This window comes from Bos indicus, chromosome 11 (assembly GCF_029378745.1).
Source record: "Bos indicus isolate NIAB-ARS_2022 breed Sahiwal x Tharparkar chromosome 11, NIAB-ARS_B.indTharparkar_mat_pri_1.0, whole genome shotgun sequence".
Classification (NCBI taxonomy): Eukaryota; Metazoa; Chordata; class Mammalia; order Artiodactyla; family Bovidae; genus Bos; species Bos indicus.
This window is the reverse complement of record NC_091770.1, coordinates 95,176,500-95,192,420: the sequence shown is the minus strand read 5'-3', so window position 1 is coordinate 95,192,420 and position 15,921 is coordinate 95,176,500. Positions and strand designations below refer to the sequence as shown.

At 55.4% G+C, this 15,921-nt stretch overlaps 1 protein-coding gene and 1 long non-coding RNA gene across 3 annotated transcripts in view; one reads left to right on the top strand and one right to left on the bottom strand.

Annotated features, from left to right (window-relative positions):
* ADGRD2 (adhesion G protein-coupled receptor D2) overlaps nt 1–15,921 on the bottom strand; it is a 28,796-nt gene that overhangs the window by 789 nt on the left and 12,086 nt on the right. Inside the window, exons 13-25 of the mRNA XM_019970817.2 lie at nt 11,384–11,439; nt 10,725–10,851; nt 9,223–9,326; nt 8,860–8,962; nt 8,411–8,564; nt 7,732–7,865; nt 7,529–7,644; nt 6,573–6,693; nt 2,479–2,520; nt 2,290–2,343; nt 2,097–2,211; nt 1,478–1,536; nt 1,154–1,184 (exon numbers count right to left, since the gene is read on the bottom strand). Coding sequence (XP_019826376.2) covers nt 1,154–1,184; nt 1,478–1,536; nt 2,097–2,211; nt 2,290–2,343; nt 2,479–2,520; nt 6,573–6,693; nt 7,529–7,644; nt 7,732–7,865; nt 8,411–8,564; nt 8,860–8,962; nt 9,223–9,326; nt 10,725–10,851; nt 11,384–11,439 — 1,216 coding nt within the window. The remainder of the gene's footprint in view (nt 1–1,153; nt 1,185–1,477; nt 1,537–2,096; nt 2,212–2,289; nt 2,344–2,478; nt 2,521–6,572; nt 6,694–7,528; nt 7,645–7,731; nt 7,866–8,410; nt 8,565–8,859; nt 8,963–9,222; nt 9,327–10,724; nt 10,852–11,383; nt 11,440–15,921) is intronic.
* On the top strand, nt 97–5,469 carry LOC139185845 (uncharacterized). Of its 2 annotated transcripts, XR_011569424.1 has the most exons (4): nt 1,715–1,949; nt 3,579–3,670; nt 4,314–4,587; nt 4,707–5,469. It is a non-coding gene; the product is annotated as an uncharacterized lncRNA (long non-coding RNA). The 2 variants fall into 2 exon arrangements; XR_011569425.1 differs by lacking the exons at nt 1,715–1,949; nt 4,707–5,469 and adding an exon at nt 97–231 and having other exon boundaries at nt 4,314–4,573.

Here is a 15,921-nt window from a genome sequence, read left to right as displayed (position 1 = left end):
CCACAGACGCTGCGCCTGCGGGGGCGGGTGCTGGGGGGCTGGGAGCCGAGGTGTGTAGCGGGGTGATGGGTGGGGAGGCTGGGGTGGGGGGTGCCTTTCTGCCTGCTCAGCACGCCCCCCATCTGCAGGACGCCTGCGCCCTCCCGGCAGGCCTGCAGGGGGCGCCTCCAGCCCATTTTCCAGAAGGGGAAGCTGAGACACGGAAGGACTGGGACATCCGCCTGGACGCAGGTCGGCTGGGAGTTTGGGGTCATACAGACCCAGGCTCAGATGTGCCTAGGCTTACCCCCACGTGACTCCTGCTGCCTCAGTGTCCTCATCTGTGGGGGTGGGGGCCCGACCCCTGGCTCGTCAAGGGCTCCTCTCTGTGCCTCAGCGTTCTGAGCGGCACAATGGGAGGGTGACCACACCCCTGTTTTCCCCAGTCACCTCATGAAAGGAGCCACCAGATGCCCAGGTTTAGCACAGAGCTCAGCCCCACTGAGAGCTCCATAGACCTGCCTCTGGACCTGGCTGGAAAGAACCCGGAGCTTTCGGAGGCGGGGCAGTGCTGAGTCGGCCCCTCAGAGGCTTGTCTCTGGTTCAAGACTGTGGGAGGCCAGGGACCACGGTCCCCAGGGGCTTCCCTCGGGCCAGGATAAGTGCTCCTTGAGCAGGTGGCCCCGGCCCTGCCCTGCTACCCACAGGCCCCCACCCCCCCCACTCCATCACGTCCCCATCAGCTGTCCAATGGGGAAACTGAGGCCTTGGGGAAAGTACTTGCTCCTCGTTGGGCTTGGAAGAACTCTCAGACCATCAGGCATCTGGCCAGAGCGCTAAGAGTGGGTGAAGTGGGGCGGCGGGCGTGGGGCGCACAGAGGAAGGCAGGCCAATGGTTCCCTGCCGTCCCAGCAGCACTGGCCAGGGAAGGGGTCCCAAACTTACTCCCTAAGAAAGCCTTTCCCCAGAGCACTGACCGAGCCCACCGGGCGCTAGTGGGGGAATTTTAGGCACCAACAAGGAGCAGAATGAGACAGGAAGAGCCTCTCAAACTGTGGGAGGCCGGGTGGGGTTGCTTCTCAAATCACTTCCATTTCCACACAGTGGGGCTGAGGGACTGTCCGGGCACCAAGGGGAAAAGGGGGACACCCCACCCGGGGTGTGGGAGCCGTACCTGAAGCCTTGAATGCTGTCAGCTCCACGGCCTGAGGACAGAGGAGGCCCATCAGGGGCTGGTCCCCCTCTCCTTCTGCTCCTCTGGCTCTGGGGGCCCTTGGCTACCTTGGAGATGACTGCTCCACCCCCAGGGGCCTTGGCATTCAGGTTCTGCCAGCTGCTCCCAGCACCCTTCAGTCTAGGAGTTGATGGAGGAGGCCCCCTGGGTCCCCAGGAGAAGCCCCCACCCCAGCCCCATGCTGATCCCTGTGGTTTCCCTAACCCTTCTGGTCACAACTGCCAGCCCCTTGGTTGAGCCCTGCCACCCCTGACCCAGCCTCACCGGTCTCTCGGGTTCTGCAATGGAGGAGAAGGTTGTGGGGATCCTGGGGCCATGGGTTCCTAGAAGGGGGAAGACAATTGAGCAGGTGAACCTGTAGGAGACCGAGGCAGGAGGCTGTCTCTCTCTGCTCCCCTACCCTGAACAGGGACCTCATTATTAAAAAAACTCTTTAAGAATCCACTCAAAAATTCACCTTGTAAATTAGCGCTGAAGAAACCAGGACCCAGAGAGGGAAAGTAACTCGCCCAAAGGCGCAGAGCAGGGGAAGTAGGAGCTGGGATACCAATTCCTGGCCTGACCCTGAAGTCATTCAACCCATGCCCTGTCTCAGGGCGCCGAACCCCATCCATCTACCTGCCTTCAGGAACCCCCCACACCTCTGCTGCATGACCCAGGGAGGGCAACTCTGGCAAGCTCTGCCTCTGGGCTGGGCCCCAGGGACCCCTGTTGCCTGGTGGTGGAGTGGTAGGAGGTAAGGAGCCTTTTATAAGCCACCCCCAGGCCCTGCAGCCACAGGACTCCCTGGGCCTGTCTCCTTGTCTTTCAGATGCTTGGGCTGAGCACTGGGGAGGCTGGGGCACCGGGTAGCACTTGGACTGGAGGGTGGTTGTGGTCTTACCTCTAAGAGCCAGGTGTCTCTGGGGTGGAGCCAAGACTCTGGGGTCATCCCTGGCCACCTCCCAGGGACACGAGGGTCTAGAGTGGAACCCCGGGCCCGTGGGACTGGAGCGAGCCTGAAAGGAAGGGGCATCACCGCTGGGATCCCTGCTAGAGGTAGGACCTCCCGCCCCTTGGCCCCCAGGCCTGCCCACCGTGAATGCCTCTGCTGCCTTCTTCTCAGTCATCCTCCGCAGGGCGCTCCGGACCTGGAGGATGGGGCAGGGGCAGGGCTGGGACCCTTCCCCGACCCCCACGGGCTGGGTGCAGAGCCCCCGACAAGTAAGCCCTACCCACCCCCATCCACATCCCACCCCAGCAGCAGCCTGGGTCCCCGGACTCACCTCTCCGTTGTAGGCGGCATAGACCAGGAAGATGTACGGCCCCTGGGGACAGACCCAGGGTGAGGGTGGGTGACCTCCTGGGAGGCCCCCATCTCCCACTGCCTGGCCTGGCACCACAGCACAGGCAGCCCCAGAGACATTTAGAGACACTGGCCAGTGAACACAAGTCCTGCCCTGTCCACCAACCCGTGATGGGGAGTGGGCAGTTGTGGCATTCCATGGTAAAAAGAACCAGGAGGGCCTGGCCCTGCCGGATCCCATGCCTTCAGTCTTGGGTCAGCAGGCAGCCTCTCTGCCCTCTATCCCTCCACGCCCCACCCCCTGACCTGCCCTGTCCTCATGGCCTCACCACCTCCTGAAGCTCCAAGGCTAAGTGAGGTCCAGGAACAGCAGACCTGGCAGGGACCTCACTACATCCTGACTGTTCAGTTCAGTTCAGTCGTGTCCGACTCTTTGGGACCCTGTGGACTGCAGCACGCCAGGCCTCCCTGTCCCAACTCTCAGAGTGTACTCAAACTCATGTCCATCGAGTTGGTGATGCCATCCAACCATCTCATCCTCTGTCATCCCCTTCTCCTCCTGCCCTCAGTCTTTCCCAGCATCAGGGTCTTTTCCAATGAGTCAGCTCTTCGCATCAGGTGGCCAAAGTATTGGAGTTTCCGCTTCAACATCAGTCCTTCCAATGAACACCCAGGGCTGATCTCCTCTAGGATGGACTGGTTGGATCTCCTTGCAGTCCAAGGGATTCTCAGGAGTCTTCTCCAACACCACAGTTCAAAAGCATCAATTCTTTGGCACTCAGCTTTCCTCTAGCTGAATGCCTTTCTGAGTCTCTGTTTCTTCATCTGGGAAGTCGGGATGTGGCCAGGACTTGCCTCCTGCTGTGTGTGAAGGCGGAGTCACAGCGGCTCCTCCCCACACATTCTAGGACTACAAAGCCCTGGCCCCTCACCAAGCACCAGCATGCTTGACCCTCACAGCAGCTCCATGGCAGGGGGTGGAGGGAGGTTCATTCTCCCCATTTGATGGAGAGGGTCCTGGGGCCGGGGGTGGGGACAGAGCAATGTGTCCCAGGCCTAAGTGTGGGCCTCCACCCACAGGTGGCTGGTGGAGCTTAGGACTCCCTCACCCTCCACTTGGACGATGCAAAAGGCAACAGTTTCTCCCCTGAGGCTCAGACAAGGGAACACAGGTGAGGAAATGTGGGATTCCTTGAGGCCCTCTAGCTTCCCAGGGCTGAGAACTGGAGCCCCAGAGCCCTACTACTCTCCCCAGCTCCCAGGCACCAACTGGGTCGCTACCAGCCCCAACGCTGCCCCTAAGCCAGACCCTGGGGGCTCCCAGCCCAACACACCCGGCCGGTACTCTCCCTGCAGCTCTCCGCACGGCGTCCCCCATCTCATCTCCTTTGACTCAGTCCTTGTGCTAAGTCGCTTTGTGAGCCCATGGACTGTAGCCCATCAGGCTCCTCTGTCCACGGGATTCTCCAGGCAAGAATACTAGAGTGGGTTGCCATGCTCTCCTCTAGGGAATCTTCCCAACCCAGGGGTCAACCCCATGTCTCCTGCATTGGCAGGCAGGTTCTTTACCACTAGCGCCACTCCTCACACCCAAACATTCACTCCAATCCAACCACACCAGCAACCTGTCTAACACCCTCCCAGGCCTGGGTGGAAGTCTGAGCTCCTCACACCAGCTCTGGGGACCCTGCATGGTCTGGCCCCCATGTTCCCTCCTGCGCCATTTCTCACCAGCTCCCCCGACCCCATGTCTCCCTCCATCTGATTCCACTGTGCTCCCCTAACTTAAAACTTTATTCCCCTCTCTCCATGCAGCATTCAGGCATTCGCTGAGCACCACTGCCTCCAGGGAATGCCCACCCTGCCTCCCCACACGACCCTGACTGCCGCTTGTGCCTCTCAGTCTCAATCGCACCGTACTGCAGTTGTGTGGCTCTGGTGTCTGTCTGCGCCCCCAGGCTGAGACCTCCAAGGGTGGTTTCTTTGATCCTGTGCCCCACCACGGTCTCAGCATGCAGCCCAGCTCGGGCACAGGGGAGGCACAGGGGAAGAACATGCTGAATGGCTGAATGAAACCATCTTGCAGCAGGTTATGCTTTGGTCTTTGCAAATATCATCTCAATGGAACCCAACAGTGATCTCATGAGGTGGAGATTATGATTCCCTTTATACAGATGTAGAAACTGAGGCCCGTCTCCATTTGTCTAGGCCTTCCAACAAGACCCTCAGGCACGGAAGGTGTGAGCCCCAACCTGTCACAAGACTGAGGCTCTGCTCTTCCAGCACAAAACCTGGCAGAGAGGCCAGACGGAAACAAATCACCCCCAAAAGCAAATAAATGAGTCCAGGCAGATTTCAATCCCTCCAGCCCCATCCCTGCTCCCTGGTCACCTGGGGCAGGTCCTGCCCAGTTTATGCCCCAAGACAGTGAGAAAGCGATGAGGCTGGAGGTTGAGCGGGGAGAGTACGACACGGAGAAACAGCAGGTATGACGGAAGAGAGAGGAGAGGGAAAGGCCAGGCCTGGAGAGGGAAGCATCCAGGAAGGACTCAGAGAACGTGGCTCTGAGCTGACTTGGGAGCTGCCCTGAGACAGTCACGGGAACATCAGAGCGGGCTCAGGTCGCATGCCTTATGACCCATCACAAGACAGCCTTTCACCAGACCTGAAGGTCTGAGGCTGGCTGGGGGTGGGGGGCCAGAGGGGTGACCCTCAGAGAGAGGGAGAGACAGGGGAAGGGACCAAGAGACAGGGTCAGAGCCCAACAGAAGGGGAGATGTAGAGAGAGGCCCAGAGGAGCCAGGTAAGACCCACGCCAGAGGAAAAGGGGACAGGGAGAGGAGACTGTGGCAGAGACAGAGCCCGAGAGACAGAGAAGGAATCTCAGGGAAAACTCAGAGACAAGTAACGAGACACCGAGAGAGGAAGGGACCTGCCCTGAGAGGGAGGCGGCGAGGGCTGTGAGGGCGGCTCTGGCCCCGTGGCTGCAGGGCCACGGGCAGGGATGGAGCTGGAGCAGTTGCCATAGCAACAGGAAGCTGCTGCCCTCCCCACTCTGAGGCAGGGTGGAGAGACCTGGGCAGGGTCTCTGTTAAGTGGGCCGACTGTAAGGGCTTCTCCGTGTCCGTCTGTGTCCCCAGCTGCTCAGCCCTGCCACGTCTGCGGGAGCCGTGCTTCTTTGCGAAGAGTGTGGGAACCCCAGGTTTTCTTCACTCTCCCGGCCCCACTCCGGGCGCGACCCCCATCCTTCCCGAGCTGTCTGCTGCTTCCCCCACCACCTGTTTTTCCTTTCTCCAGTCCCACGCCTGTCGGCAGAGGGCGGCGAGTCCCCAAGGCCCAGGGGGAGACGATAGCATGGACCAGGACCCTGGAGCACTAGGCGCAGACCACAGGAAGAGGTGCTAGAGGCAGCAGGGAGGCCGAGGGGCAGGGTGGGCTCTCCTTGGACTGTCCTCCCTCCCAGCGCTTACTCAGTCCCCTGGTGGTGGCTGTTTGTGTCCATGCCCGAGTCCCCATAGATCTGCAGACTCCTGAGGACGGGTGCCTGGTCTGACCCACTTCTGTGGCCCCAGGACACGCGACCGGAAAGGCGCACAGTGGGGTTTCCGCAGTCCCATGGCACTTTTCCGTGGGTCATGTCCTTCCAAGCAGCACCTTTTCTAAACTGCTGTTTTCACTGGTGGAGTAGCTCGTGCTGCCCCACATAGGCCACCCGCAGATGCCAAGGGGAGAGGCCCCCCCGCCCCGCTCAGCTTCCTGCCGAGGCCTGAAGTGGCTGGAGCACAGCCTGGAGGCTGGGACTTCTGCTGCGCCCTTGAGCGTCAGGATGCCAGGCATCTTAGCCACCCCCTCCTGGGCCTCAGCTTCCTCAGCTGTCTAACGGGCCACAAAATCCTCCCTGAGGTTCTGCTGTTTGATTGGAGGTTTGACCCAGTCCCCTCTTGTCCGTCCTCCCCCCAGCAATGTCCCCAATGCCTTGGTGACAACCATGAGAGAGAGGACACTCCCTCCCCAGCCCCCTGGCCAGCCAGCCACGCCCGCGGAGCTCATGTGTGGCCCAGGGCCCGGAGGTACCTGCAGGGAATTGAGGCCCACGGCGGCGTAGGCCCAGGCCGGGCTGAGGTGCACCAGCACGCCCACCAGCCAGGTCAGGCCCAGGACAGGCAGCAGGACCAACACCGGCTTCACTGTGGCCCTGCAGGACAGAGGCTGGGCTGGGGAGGCTAGGGGCCCCGGGGGGGTCCCCACAGGGTTCTGGGGAGGGCAGTCCCTGCCATGCATCTGGAAAGGGGCCAGAGCTGCAGACCAGGGACCGCGGCTCAGGACTTGGGTGTAGCTGGAAAGCTCAGACACCCAGAGTGGTAGGGAGTAGGGGTGGTGGAACTAGGAAGGTGGGATCCCAGTTCCAAGCCTGGCTCATCCCAAGCCTGGCTCAAGGGAAGGGAGTGGCAGCTGTCCAGGGGGAGGGCTGAGGCCTGGACAGTGGGTCCAAGGGACATGGATCTGAAAGGGCTTCCTCTTCGCCCTCCTCAAGGCCCCCGGGGGGTGACCGTGCTTCTTAAGGCCCCACTGGCTTGGGTTGCCCTTCCCTTGGCAGAGGATAGAGTGGCAAAGAGGAAGGCCTGGGGTGTTGGGGGGTGGGCCCTCCAGCAAGATATGGTCCCATAGAGTGATGGGGTTCCAGCGGGGGTAGAGACCTAGACTCTTACTCTGAACCTGAACTTCTAGAGCCTGCCTCATTTAGGGGTCGCCTCCACCTGTCTCCACCAGAGACAGTACCTTCTGTGGATGGTGAGTCCCCAGGACAGTGGCTGGCGTCTACACTGCCCCTCATATACACACAGGCTCCATTACCATCCACACGCATGAGCACGTGTGCACACACAGCACGGACACATTGCACACACACACCCCCATCTATAGCCTTGCACTCATGAGCGCACATGGCCACACACACGCCCACCCTGGACTCACACGTGCTCACACCTGGCTCCCCCGCCTCTTTCTGACTCCCCCAGCTGGGGTCTCACCACATCTGGATCCTGAGCTGCTGCTGCATGCAGGGCTGTGGGCTCAGCATGCGGGCGCGGCGGCGGGCACTGGACACGGTGACAATCACCACCCGGACCAGGATGCAGGTGTTGGCCTGGAGATCTGGTGTCAGAGCGCAAAAGGGGCTCCCCCTCCCACGACCTGTCCCACCCCGGCAGGACCCCTGGGCCTCTCCGCTCACGGTCAGCACGAAGAGCACGGGCCCCACAAAGGCCCAGATGGCGTCTGTGTGCACATTGAGCCAGCAGTGCCCAGTGGCCACGTAGTCACGCGGGGACATGGCCAGGGAGATGGCCACGATGGCCACAGGCACACCTAAGGGAATAAGAAGTGACCTCAGGACCACGCCACCCATTTGGTCCTCCCTGGGAGCCAGCCCCCATCCCGAGCGGCAGCCCCCAGCCGTCCCACAGTAGCGGGTGCGCTGGCGGCACTGGGCGATCCAGGAGTGGGGTTGGATGGGCTTGATACTTGTGGGTGTCACCGGAGCCCTGAGCGGTTGGGAAGTGGAAGAGCTGAGACAGAGTTGAGGCCTTAGGGCTGAGAATCAGCAGAGTTGGAGGCTGGTGACTGGCATGGGCTTAGCTGGTCCCAGATTAGGGAGGCAGTGCTGGAGGCCAGGAGCGGAGGTGGTTGAAGTGGAGGAGGATTAAGAACTAGAGTTGGGTAGAGCTGGAGGTTGATGGAGCTGAGTTTATGTCAAGACACGGGTGCTGGGCGCCGCGTAGTGCTGGGTGATGGTGAAGAGGGTGAGTGTGGGACGGTGGTGGGCATGGGGCGGTGGGTGTTGGACATAACGGAGGCCATGCAAGGCAGGGTTGAGGGGAACAGAACAAGAGTGAGGGGCAGGGGGACCTCACCCCAGCCCGTGGCATAGTAGAGAGGCATCCGAGGGCCAGGGCGCATGCTGACGGCCACCACCTTGCTCCACAGCAGCAGCCCCTCCACCAACATCCAGAAGAAGGCGACCAGAAAGAGAAGGTGCATTACAGCTGTGACGGCCAGGCAGGCCACCTGGACGGGAGGGTGGGCGATCCCCACTGAGGCCAGTTACGGGTGCGGCCCGCCCTGGGTCCCCTGTCCATGCCGGGCATTGCCAACCCAAAGCAGTTTGCGTGGGTGAGGTCCCCGGGTAGTGCCCCGGGCCCAGCTCCAACACTCAGTTTTTCCTCTCCAGGCCTTACTCCTCCCTGGAAAGGGAGCCGGGTGCAGACATGGGGCGGGGGCGGGGGTGGGCAACCCAGAAAAGGCTGAAGGTGTTTTCCCAGCCATCCCTGAGCTCACAAGCCCCCCCTTGCTGGTTGCCCACCTTGTTGGCCTTTGCCCACTCGCTGGCCATGAGGAAGCCCTCGGCAGAGGCCAGGGAGAAGGTGAGGTTCTTGTGGACCGTGGCCCGCTCTGACCTGGGGACCCTGAACAGACAGGGGAGGTAGTAACGGGGACACCACCACCAACCCCCACCCCCCTCAGCCCCAGCCCCACCCACGTCCAGGTGAGCTGGCTGATGAAGGCAGAGAGGGCGGCTCTACAGGGGCCCAAGCCCCAGGGGAGGCCCTGGAGCGGGGTCTACCTGGACCAAGGGTGGATGCCCTTCCAAGGAGGGATGTGGAGGTTGGCTGGCAAGGGGCGGGGTGGGCCCAGGGTGCCACAGCAGGTGGTGAGCTCGCCTTACCCAGCCGCCAGGAAGAGCAGGAAGGTGGTGGAGAGGGCGCAGAAGGACACGCCACAGCCCACAAACGAGAGCGTCCTCAGCAGCGACTCCTCCTCAGGGCCTCTCTGGGGAGGGACAGAGACCTCGGAGGCAGGAGCCCACCACCACCCTGCGCTGATGGGACCAGGCCTCACCTGGCTCGCCGGCCACTTCCAGAACAACACCCACTGCCCCATACCCACCCCCAACGCACAGGCCTGCACACAGCAGGCACTTAATAATGAGCGTTTGCCTGTCCTCCTCTGTTGGCTCTCCCTAAACGGGGCGGGGGGCTGGCTTGCACCGACTTCTCAGCACTGGACAGGAAGTGGCCGACACACCCGTGGGGAGGAGACAGCATGTGACGACCACCTGCTGAGGGGAGTACGGAGCTGGCACAAATTACTTACAATGTGTCAAAGGTCCATGCTCTGTTTTCACAGGAAAACTGCATCAGATGGCATGTTTTCCTAGTGTGCTCCCCAACACGCCAAGTGACCCCAGCATTCCTGGGCTCGCGCCCACCTCACTCAACCTCTTGGTGAGCGACCACTGAGTCCCTTTCTGGCTCCAGCCAGCCCGCCTTGCTTGGCCTCCTGGAATTTGGCTTCCCCCACACCCAGTCTGTAAATGCCGGTACCTATCAGAGGGCTGCTGTGGTCGAAGCTCCTTTCACTTCCAACTGCATCTCAGCCACGGCTTTACCTACCAGCTCTTGTTTCCAGCTGAGACCCTCCTGCCCTGAGCACGAGGCCACAGGCCCCACGGACCCCAGACCTGTGGTCCCCCAAATCTATTGCCCACCTGAGCCTCCTCAGAAATGAGTCTCTCATCTTCTAGTGGCCCTGGACCCCCTCTCCCTCAGCCCAGTCTCCCGGTCTCCCCACTGGTCCCTGGTCCAGGGTCCCTCCCTTCTCCTAGGCCCCTCGCTGCTTTCCCCTCTGTCACCACCCCAGCCTCACTCCTGGCACTGCAGGCTCCCTCGTGCAAACATGCTTCACCCGCTTCCACACATCCTCTCCAACAGGACCACCATCCAAGCATGTGAGCCTGGCATTCCAGGTCTGTGTGATCTGACCCAGGCCCACCTTGCCTACCACCACCCCCCACCACAGACATTGCACTGAAAGCTCCAGACTCATCGAAGTTCTAGAACATAACTGGTCTGCCATTTCTAGCCTCTGTGCGCTTCCCTGGTAGCTCAGCTAGTAAAGAATCCACCTGCAACGCGGGAGACCTGGGTTCAATCCCTGGGTTGAGAAGATCCCGTGGAGAAGGGAAAGGCTACCCACTCCAGTATTCTGGCCTGGAGAATTCCATGGACTGCATAAATCCAGGGGTCACAAAGAGTTGGACACGACTGAATGACTTTGACTCTGCCTTTGTTCAGGTGGCCCTCTGTTTGGCATGCCCTTCAACTATTGTTCATCCTTTAAAACTCGGTCCTGACATCACCTTCCCCTGCCCCCCTCCCCAGCACTCACCTGGACGTCATACACCTGCAACAGGACAGCAAAGTTGGTGCTGTGGTTGCAGAAGCAGGCGGTCGAGCCCTGGTACATGGCAGTCACGGAGCAGCCAGTGGTGGCCCAGGAGCCCCCTGAGTCTGGGCTTGGGGTGAGTAGGGGACAGAGGGCTCTTGAGATGGGCTGCACATGGGGGTGGGGGCAGGGGGAAGCCTTTCCAGAAACCCTGGGCTCTCTCAGTGCCCTGCCTCTATCCAGTTATATGACCTTGGGCAAGTCACTGCTCCTCCCTGGGTCTCTGTTTCCCATCTGTGAAATGGGAGGATGGGGCTGAAACCAGTGATCAGTATTAACTGCATTAATTACTAAGCAACTGATCTTCATTCCCTGGTTTTGGATATATCATCAACTCTAACACCCATTCCACAGATGAGTCTCTCCCTACTCTAAGCCCATAGAGTAGGCTTACATAGCTCCTATGACAGGGAGCTCACTACCTCCTGAGTAACAGTTTCTCCTGCCCCAGTTTATCCCCAGCTGAGTGGGGCCTGGAACCACCCCCACAAAGAAGTTGATGAATGGAGGCTAAAAACCCGCTTGAGTCCTGCCTCATCCTCAAGTGGGAGGGATGTCTTTTTTATTTTTTAATGCCTTATTTAAAGAACTTGGAAACTCACCTGATACTGAAGTTCCAGAAAGCACAGACAGGCTCCACCAGCTTCGGAGGGAAGGCCTAAGGGCAGCCAACAAGAACAGGGCAGGTATGTGAGCGCACGTGGGCAAGGAGAGAGATCAGTGGATGCAGGGAGACGTGACCTCCTGTGTTTGAGGGGCTGGGGGTTGCCCAGCATAAATCACGGGTGCAGGGGTTGGAGAAAAATGCCAGTGCGAAGGCACAAAGAAGGTGAAATGAGGAGAGTTGCAGGCTGGCATTATGGTTAATATCAAAATCCTAGGCATGAACTAAATGTCCATCCTTTGGGGATTCTGTAAGAGAGCCTCCGGAAGTATTGTGAATTTAGCAAAGCTGCAGGATACAGTATCATTATATAGAAATCAATTGCCTTACTATAAACTTAAAATGAACAATTTAAAGTAGAATTAAGAAAACAATACCATTTACAAAACCATCAGAAATTCTCCACTACTTAGCGGTGCATGCATGCTCAGTCTTTAAGTCATGTCCTGCTCTTTGCGACCCCATGGACTGTAGGCTGCCAGGCTTCTCTGTCCATGGGATTCTCCAGGTAAGAATACTAGAGTGGGTTGCCATTTCCTTCTCCAGGGGATATTCCTGACCCAGGCATGGAACCTACATCGCCTGCATTTGCATGCGGATACTTTACCGCTGAGTCACCTGGGAAGCCCGTACAAACTAGAAGTACGTCTAAGTATATCCAACAAAAAACCCTCAAGATCTGTACACTGACAACCAGATATCACTGCTGAGAAAAATGCGAGAAAATCTAAATAAGCTCAGCGACATACCTTGATCAAGGACTGAAAGACTCATTGCTAAGATGCTCTTCCATCATCTTATTTCAATTTGGGAGATACAGTGCAGTTCCAATCAAAATCCCAGCAGGTTTTTCCACAGACATTTACAAGCTGATTCTAAAAAAAGTTTTTTTGGCTGTGCCACATGGCATGCAGGACCTTACTTCCCTGACCAGAGATCACCTCTGCCCTCTGCAGTGGAAGTGCGGATTCTTAACCATTGCCTGAGTCTCAAAGGTATACAGCAATGTGAAGACCCTAGGCCAGCCAAAGCAGTTTTGAAAAGGAAGTACAAAGTTGGAGGACTTACATGAACTGATTTCAAGGCTTACCATACAGATACATTAATCAGGACATATAGGATTAGTGTATAGATCTAGGGAATAGAATAGAGAGCCCAGAAATGGACTTACACATATTTGAACAATTGATTTTCCAAAAGGTGACAGGATAATTCAAGGGAGAAAGAATAATCTTTTCAACAAATGGTGTTGGAATGGGATATAGCAAAATATGAAGTTCAACCCCTACCCAACACAATATCCATAAATGAGTTGAAATGAAGCTATAAATGTAAAGGCTAAAGTGTAAACTCCTTTGAGAATATCTTTGTGACCTTGGGATAGGCAAGTTTTCCTAGACGTGATGCAAAAAGCATAAGCCATGCAAGAGAAAAACTGATAAACTGGACTTCATCATATTTAAAACTTATCTTTCAAAAACACTGTTAAGAAAAGCAATCCACAGACTAGGAGATATTATGTACAAACATGTAGCTCAAAAAATGCTTATATCCAAAATACATAAAGAATTCTTACAATTCAATAGTAATACAAATAATTTTAAAATTGAGGAAGAACAAAGCTTGAGGCATCACGCTCACTGATTTCAAACAATATTACAAAGATATAGAAATTATGAGATTGGCATAAAAACAGACACGTAGATCAATGGAACAGAAGAGAGAGCTCAGAACTAAACCTCTGTGTCAATTAGTTTATGACAAAAGAGGCATGGATATATAATGGGGAAACAACAGTCTCTTCAATAAAAGATGTTGGGAAAATTGGACAGCCATAGGCAAAAGAATACTACCCATTTCAGTATTTTTGGGCTTCCCTTGTGGCTCAGTTGGTAAAGAATCTGCCTGCAATGTGGGAGACCTGGGTTCCATCCCTGGATTGGGAAGATCCCCTGGAGAAGGGAAAGGCTACCCACTCCAGTATTCTGCCCTTGAGAATTCCATGGACTGTATAGTCCATGGGGTTGCAAAGAGTCGGACACGACTGAGCGACTTTCACTTCACTCCAGGCAAAAGAATAAAACTTGACTATTGTCTTATACCAGTAGTATAAGGCTACTTGAGGCTTCCCTGGTAGCTCAGAGGTTAAAGCGTCTGCCTGCAATGCGGGAGACCAGGGTTTGATTCCTGAGTTGGGAAGATCCCCTGGAGAAGGAAATGGCAACCCACTCCAGTACTCTTGCCTAGAACATCCCGTGGATGGAGGAGCCTAGTAGGCTACAGTCCATGGAGTCACAAAGAGTCGGACACGACTGAGTGACTTCACTTCACTGTCTTATACCATACACAAAAATTAACTCAACACAGAACCAGACTTGAATTTAAGACATGAAACCGTAAAACTGCTAGGAAAAAAACATAGGTGGTAAGTTCCTTGTCATAGCAAAAATATTTAAAAGCCTGAAATATCCAGTTAAACACAGGCAGAAGATATACAGACTGACAATGAGTACATGAAAAGACGCTCAACATCATCAATCATAAGGAAAATGCAAAACCACAATGAGATATTTCCTCACACCTGTTAAGATGGCTGTTACCAAAAACACAAGAAAGAACATGTGTTGGCGAGGAAATGGAGAAAAGGGAACCCTCGTACACTGTTGGTGAGAATGTGAGTTGGTGCAGCCACTATGGAAACAATATAGTGGTTCCTCTAAAATTAAAAATAAAACTGCCTTCAGTTCAGTTCAGTCGCTCAGTCGTGTCCGACTCTTTGCGACCCCATGAATCGCAGCACGCCAGGCCTCCCTGTCCATCACCAACTCCTGGAGTTCACCCAGACTCACGTCCATTGAGTCAGTGATGCCATCCAGCCATCTCATCCTCTGTCGTCCCCTTCACCTCCTGCCCCCAAGCCCTCCCAGCATCAGAGTGTTTTCCAATGAGTCAACTCTTCGCATGAGGTGGCCAAAGTACTGGAGTTTGAGCTTTAGCATCATTCCTTCCAAAGAAATCCCAGGGCTGATCTCCTTCAGAATGGACTGGTTGGATCTCCTTGCAGTCCAAGGGACTCTCAAGAGTCTTCTCCAAAACCACAGTTCAAAAGCATCAATTCCTCGGCACTCAGCCTTCTTCACAGTCCAACTCTCACATCCATACATGACCACAGGAGAAACCATAGCCTTGACTAGACGAACCTTTGTTGGCAAAGTAATGTCTCTGCTTTTGAATATGCTATCTAGGTTGGTCATAACTTTCCTTCCAAGGAGTAAGCGTCTTTTAATTTCATGGCTGCAGTCACCATCTACAGTGATTTTGGAGCCCCCCAAAATAAAGTCTGACACTGTTTCCACTATTTCCCCATCTATTTCCCATGCAGTGATGGGACCAGATGTGATGATCTTCCTTTTCTGAATGTTGAGCTTTAAGCCAACTTTTTCACTCTCCACTTTCACTTTCATCAAGAGGCTTTTGAGTTCCTCTTCACTTTCTGCCATAAGGGTGGTGTCATCTGCATATCTGAGGTTATTGATATTTCTCCCGGCAATCTTGATTCCAGCTTGTGTTTCTTCCAGTCCAGCGTTTCTCATGATGTACTCTGCATAGAAGTTAAATAAGCAGGGTGACAATATACAGCCTTGACGTACTCCTTTTCCTACTTGGAACCAATCTGTTGTTCCATGTCCAGTTCTAACTGTTGCTTCCTGACCTTCATACAAATTTCTCAAGAGGCAGATCAGGTGGTCTGGTATTCCCATCTCTTTCAGAATTTTCCACAGTTTATTGTGATCCACACAGTCAAAGGCTTTTGGCATAGTCAATAAAGCAGAAATAGATGTTTTTCTGGAACTCTCTTGCTTTTTCTATGATCCAGCGGATGTTGGCAATTTGATCTCTGGTTCCTCTGCCTTTTCTAAAACCAGCTTGAACATCTGGAAGTTCATGGTTCACATATTGCTGAAGCCTGGCTTGGAGAATTTTGAGCATTACTTTACTAGCGTGTGAGATGAGTACAATTGTGCGGTAGTTTGAGCATTCTTTGGCATTATGACCCAGCAATTCCACTCCTGTATATACCCAAGAAAATGAAAATATAAACTCAGAAATGATATATGACTCTGCTATATTTAGGATGGGTAAGCAACAGGGACCTGCTGAATAACACATGAAACTCTGCTCAATGTCATGTGGCAGACTGGACGGGAGGGGGCCTTGGGGGAGAACGGATACATGTATATGTATGGCTGAGCCTCTTCGCTGTTCTCCTGAGACTATCACAACATTGTTAATCAACTACAGCTCAACACAAAATAAAAAGTTTTTTCAAAAGAAAATATATTAACATATGCATCTCCATGTTCACTGCAGCATTATTTTCTAGAGCAAAGATATGGAAACAAGCTGTGTCCATTGATGAATGAACGAATAAAGAAACTGTGGTGTGTGTGTGTGTGTGTATATATATATATATAT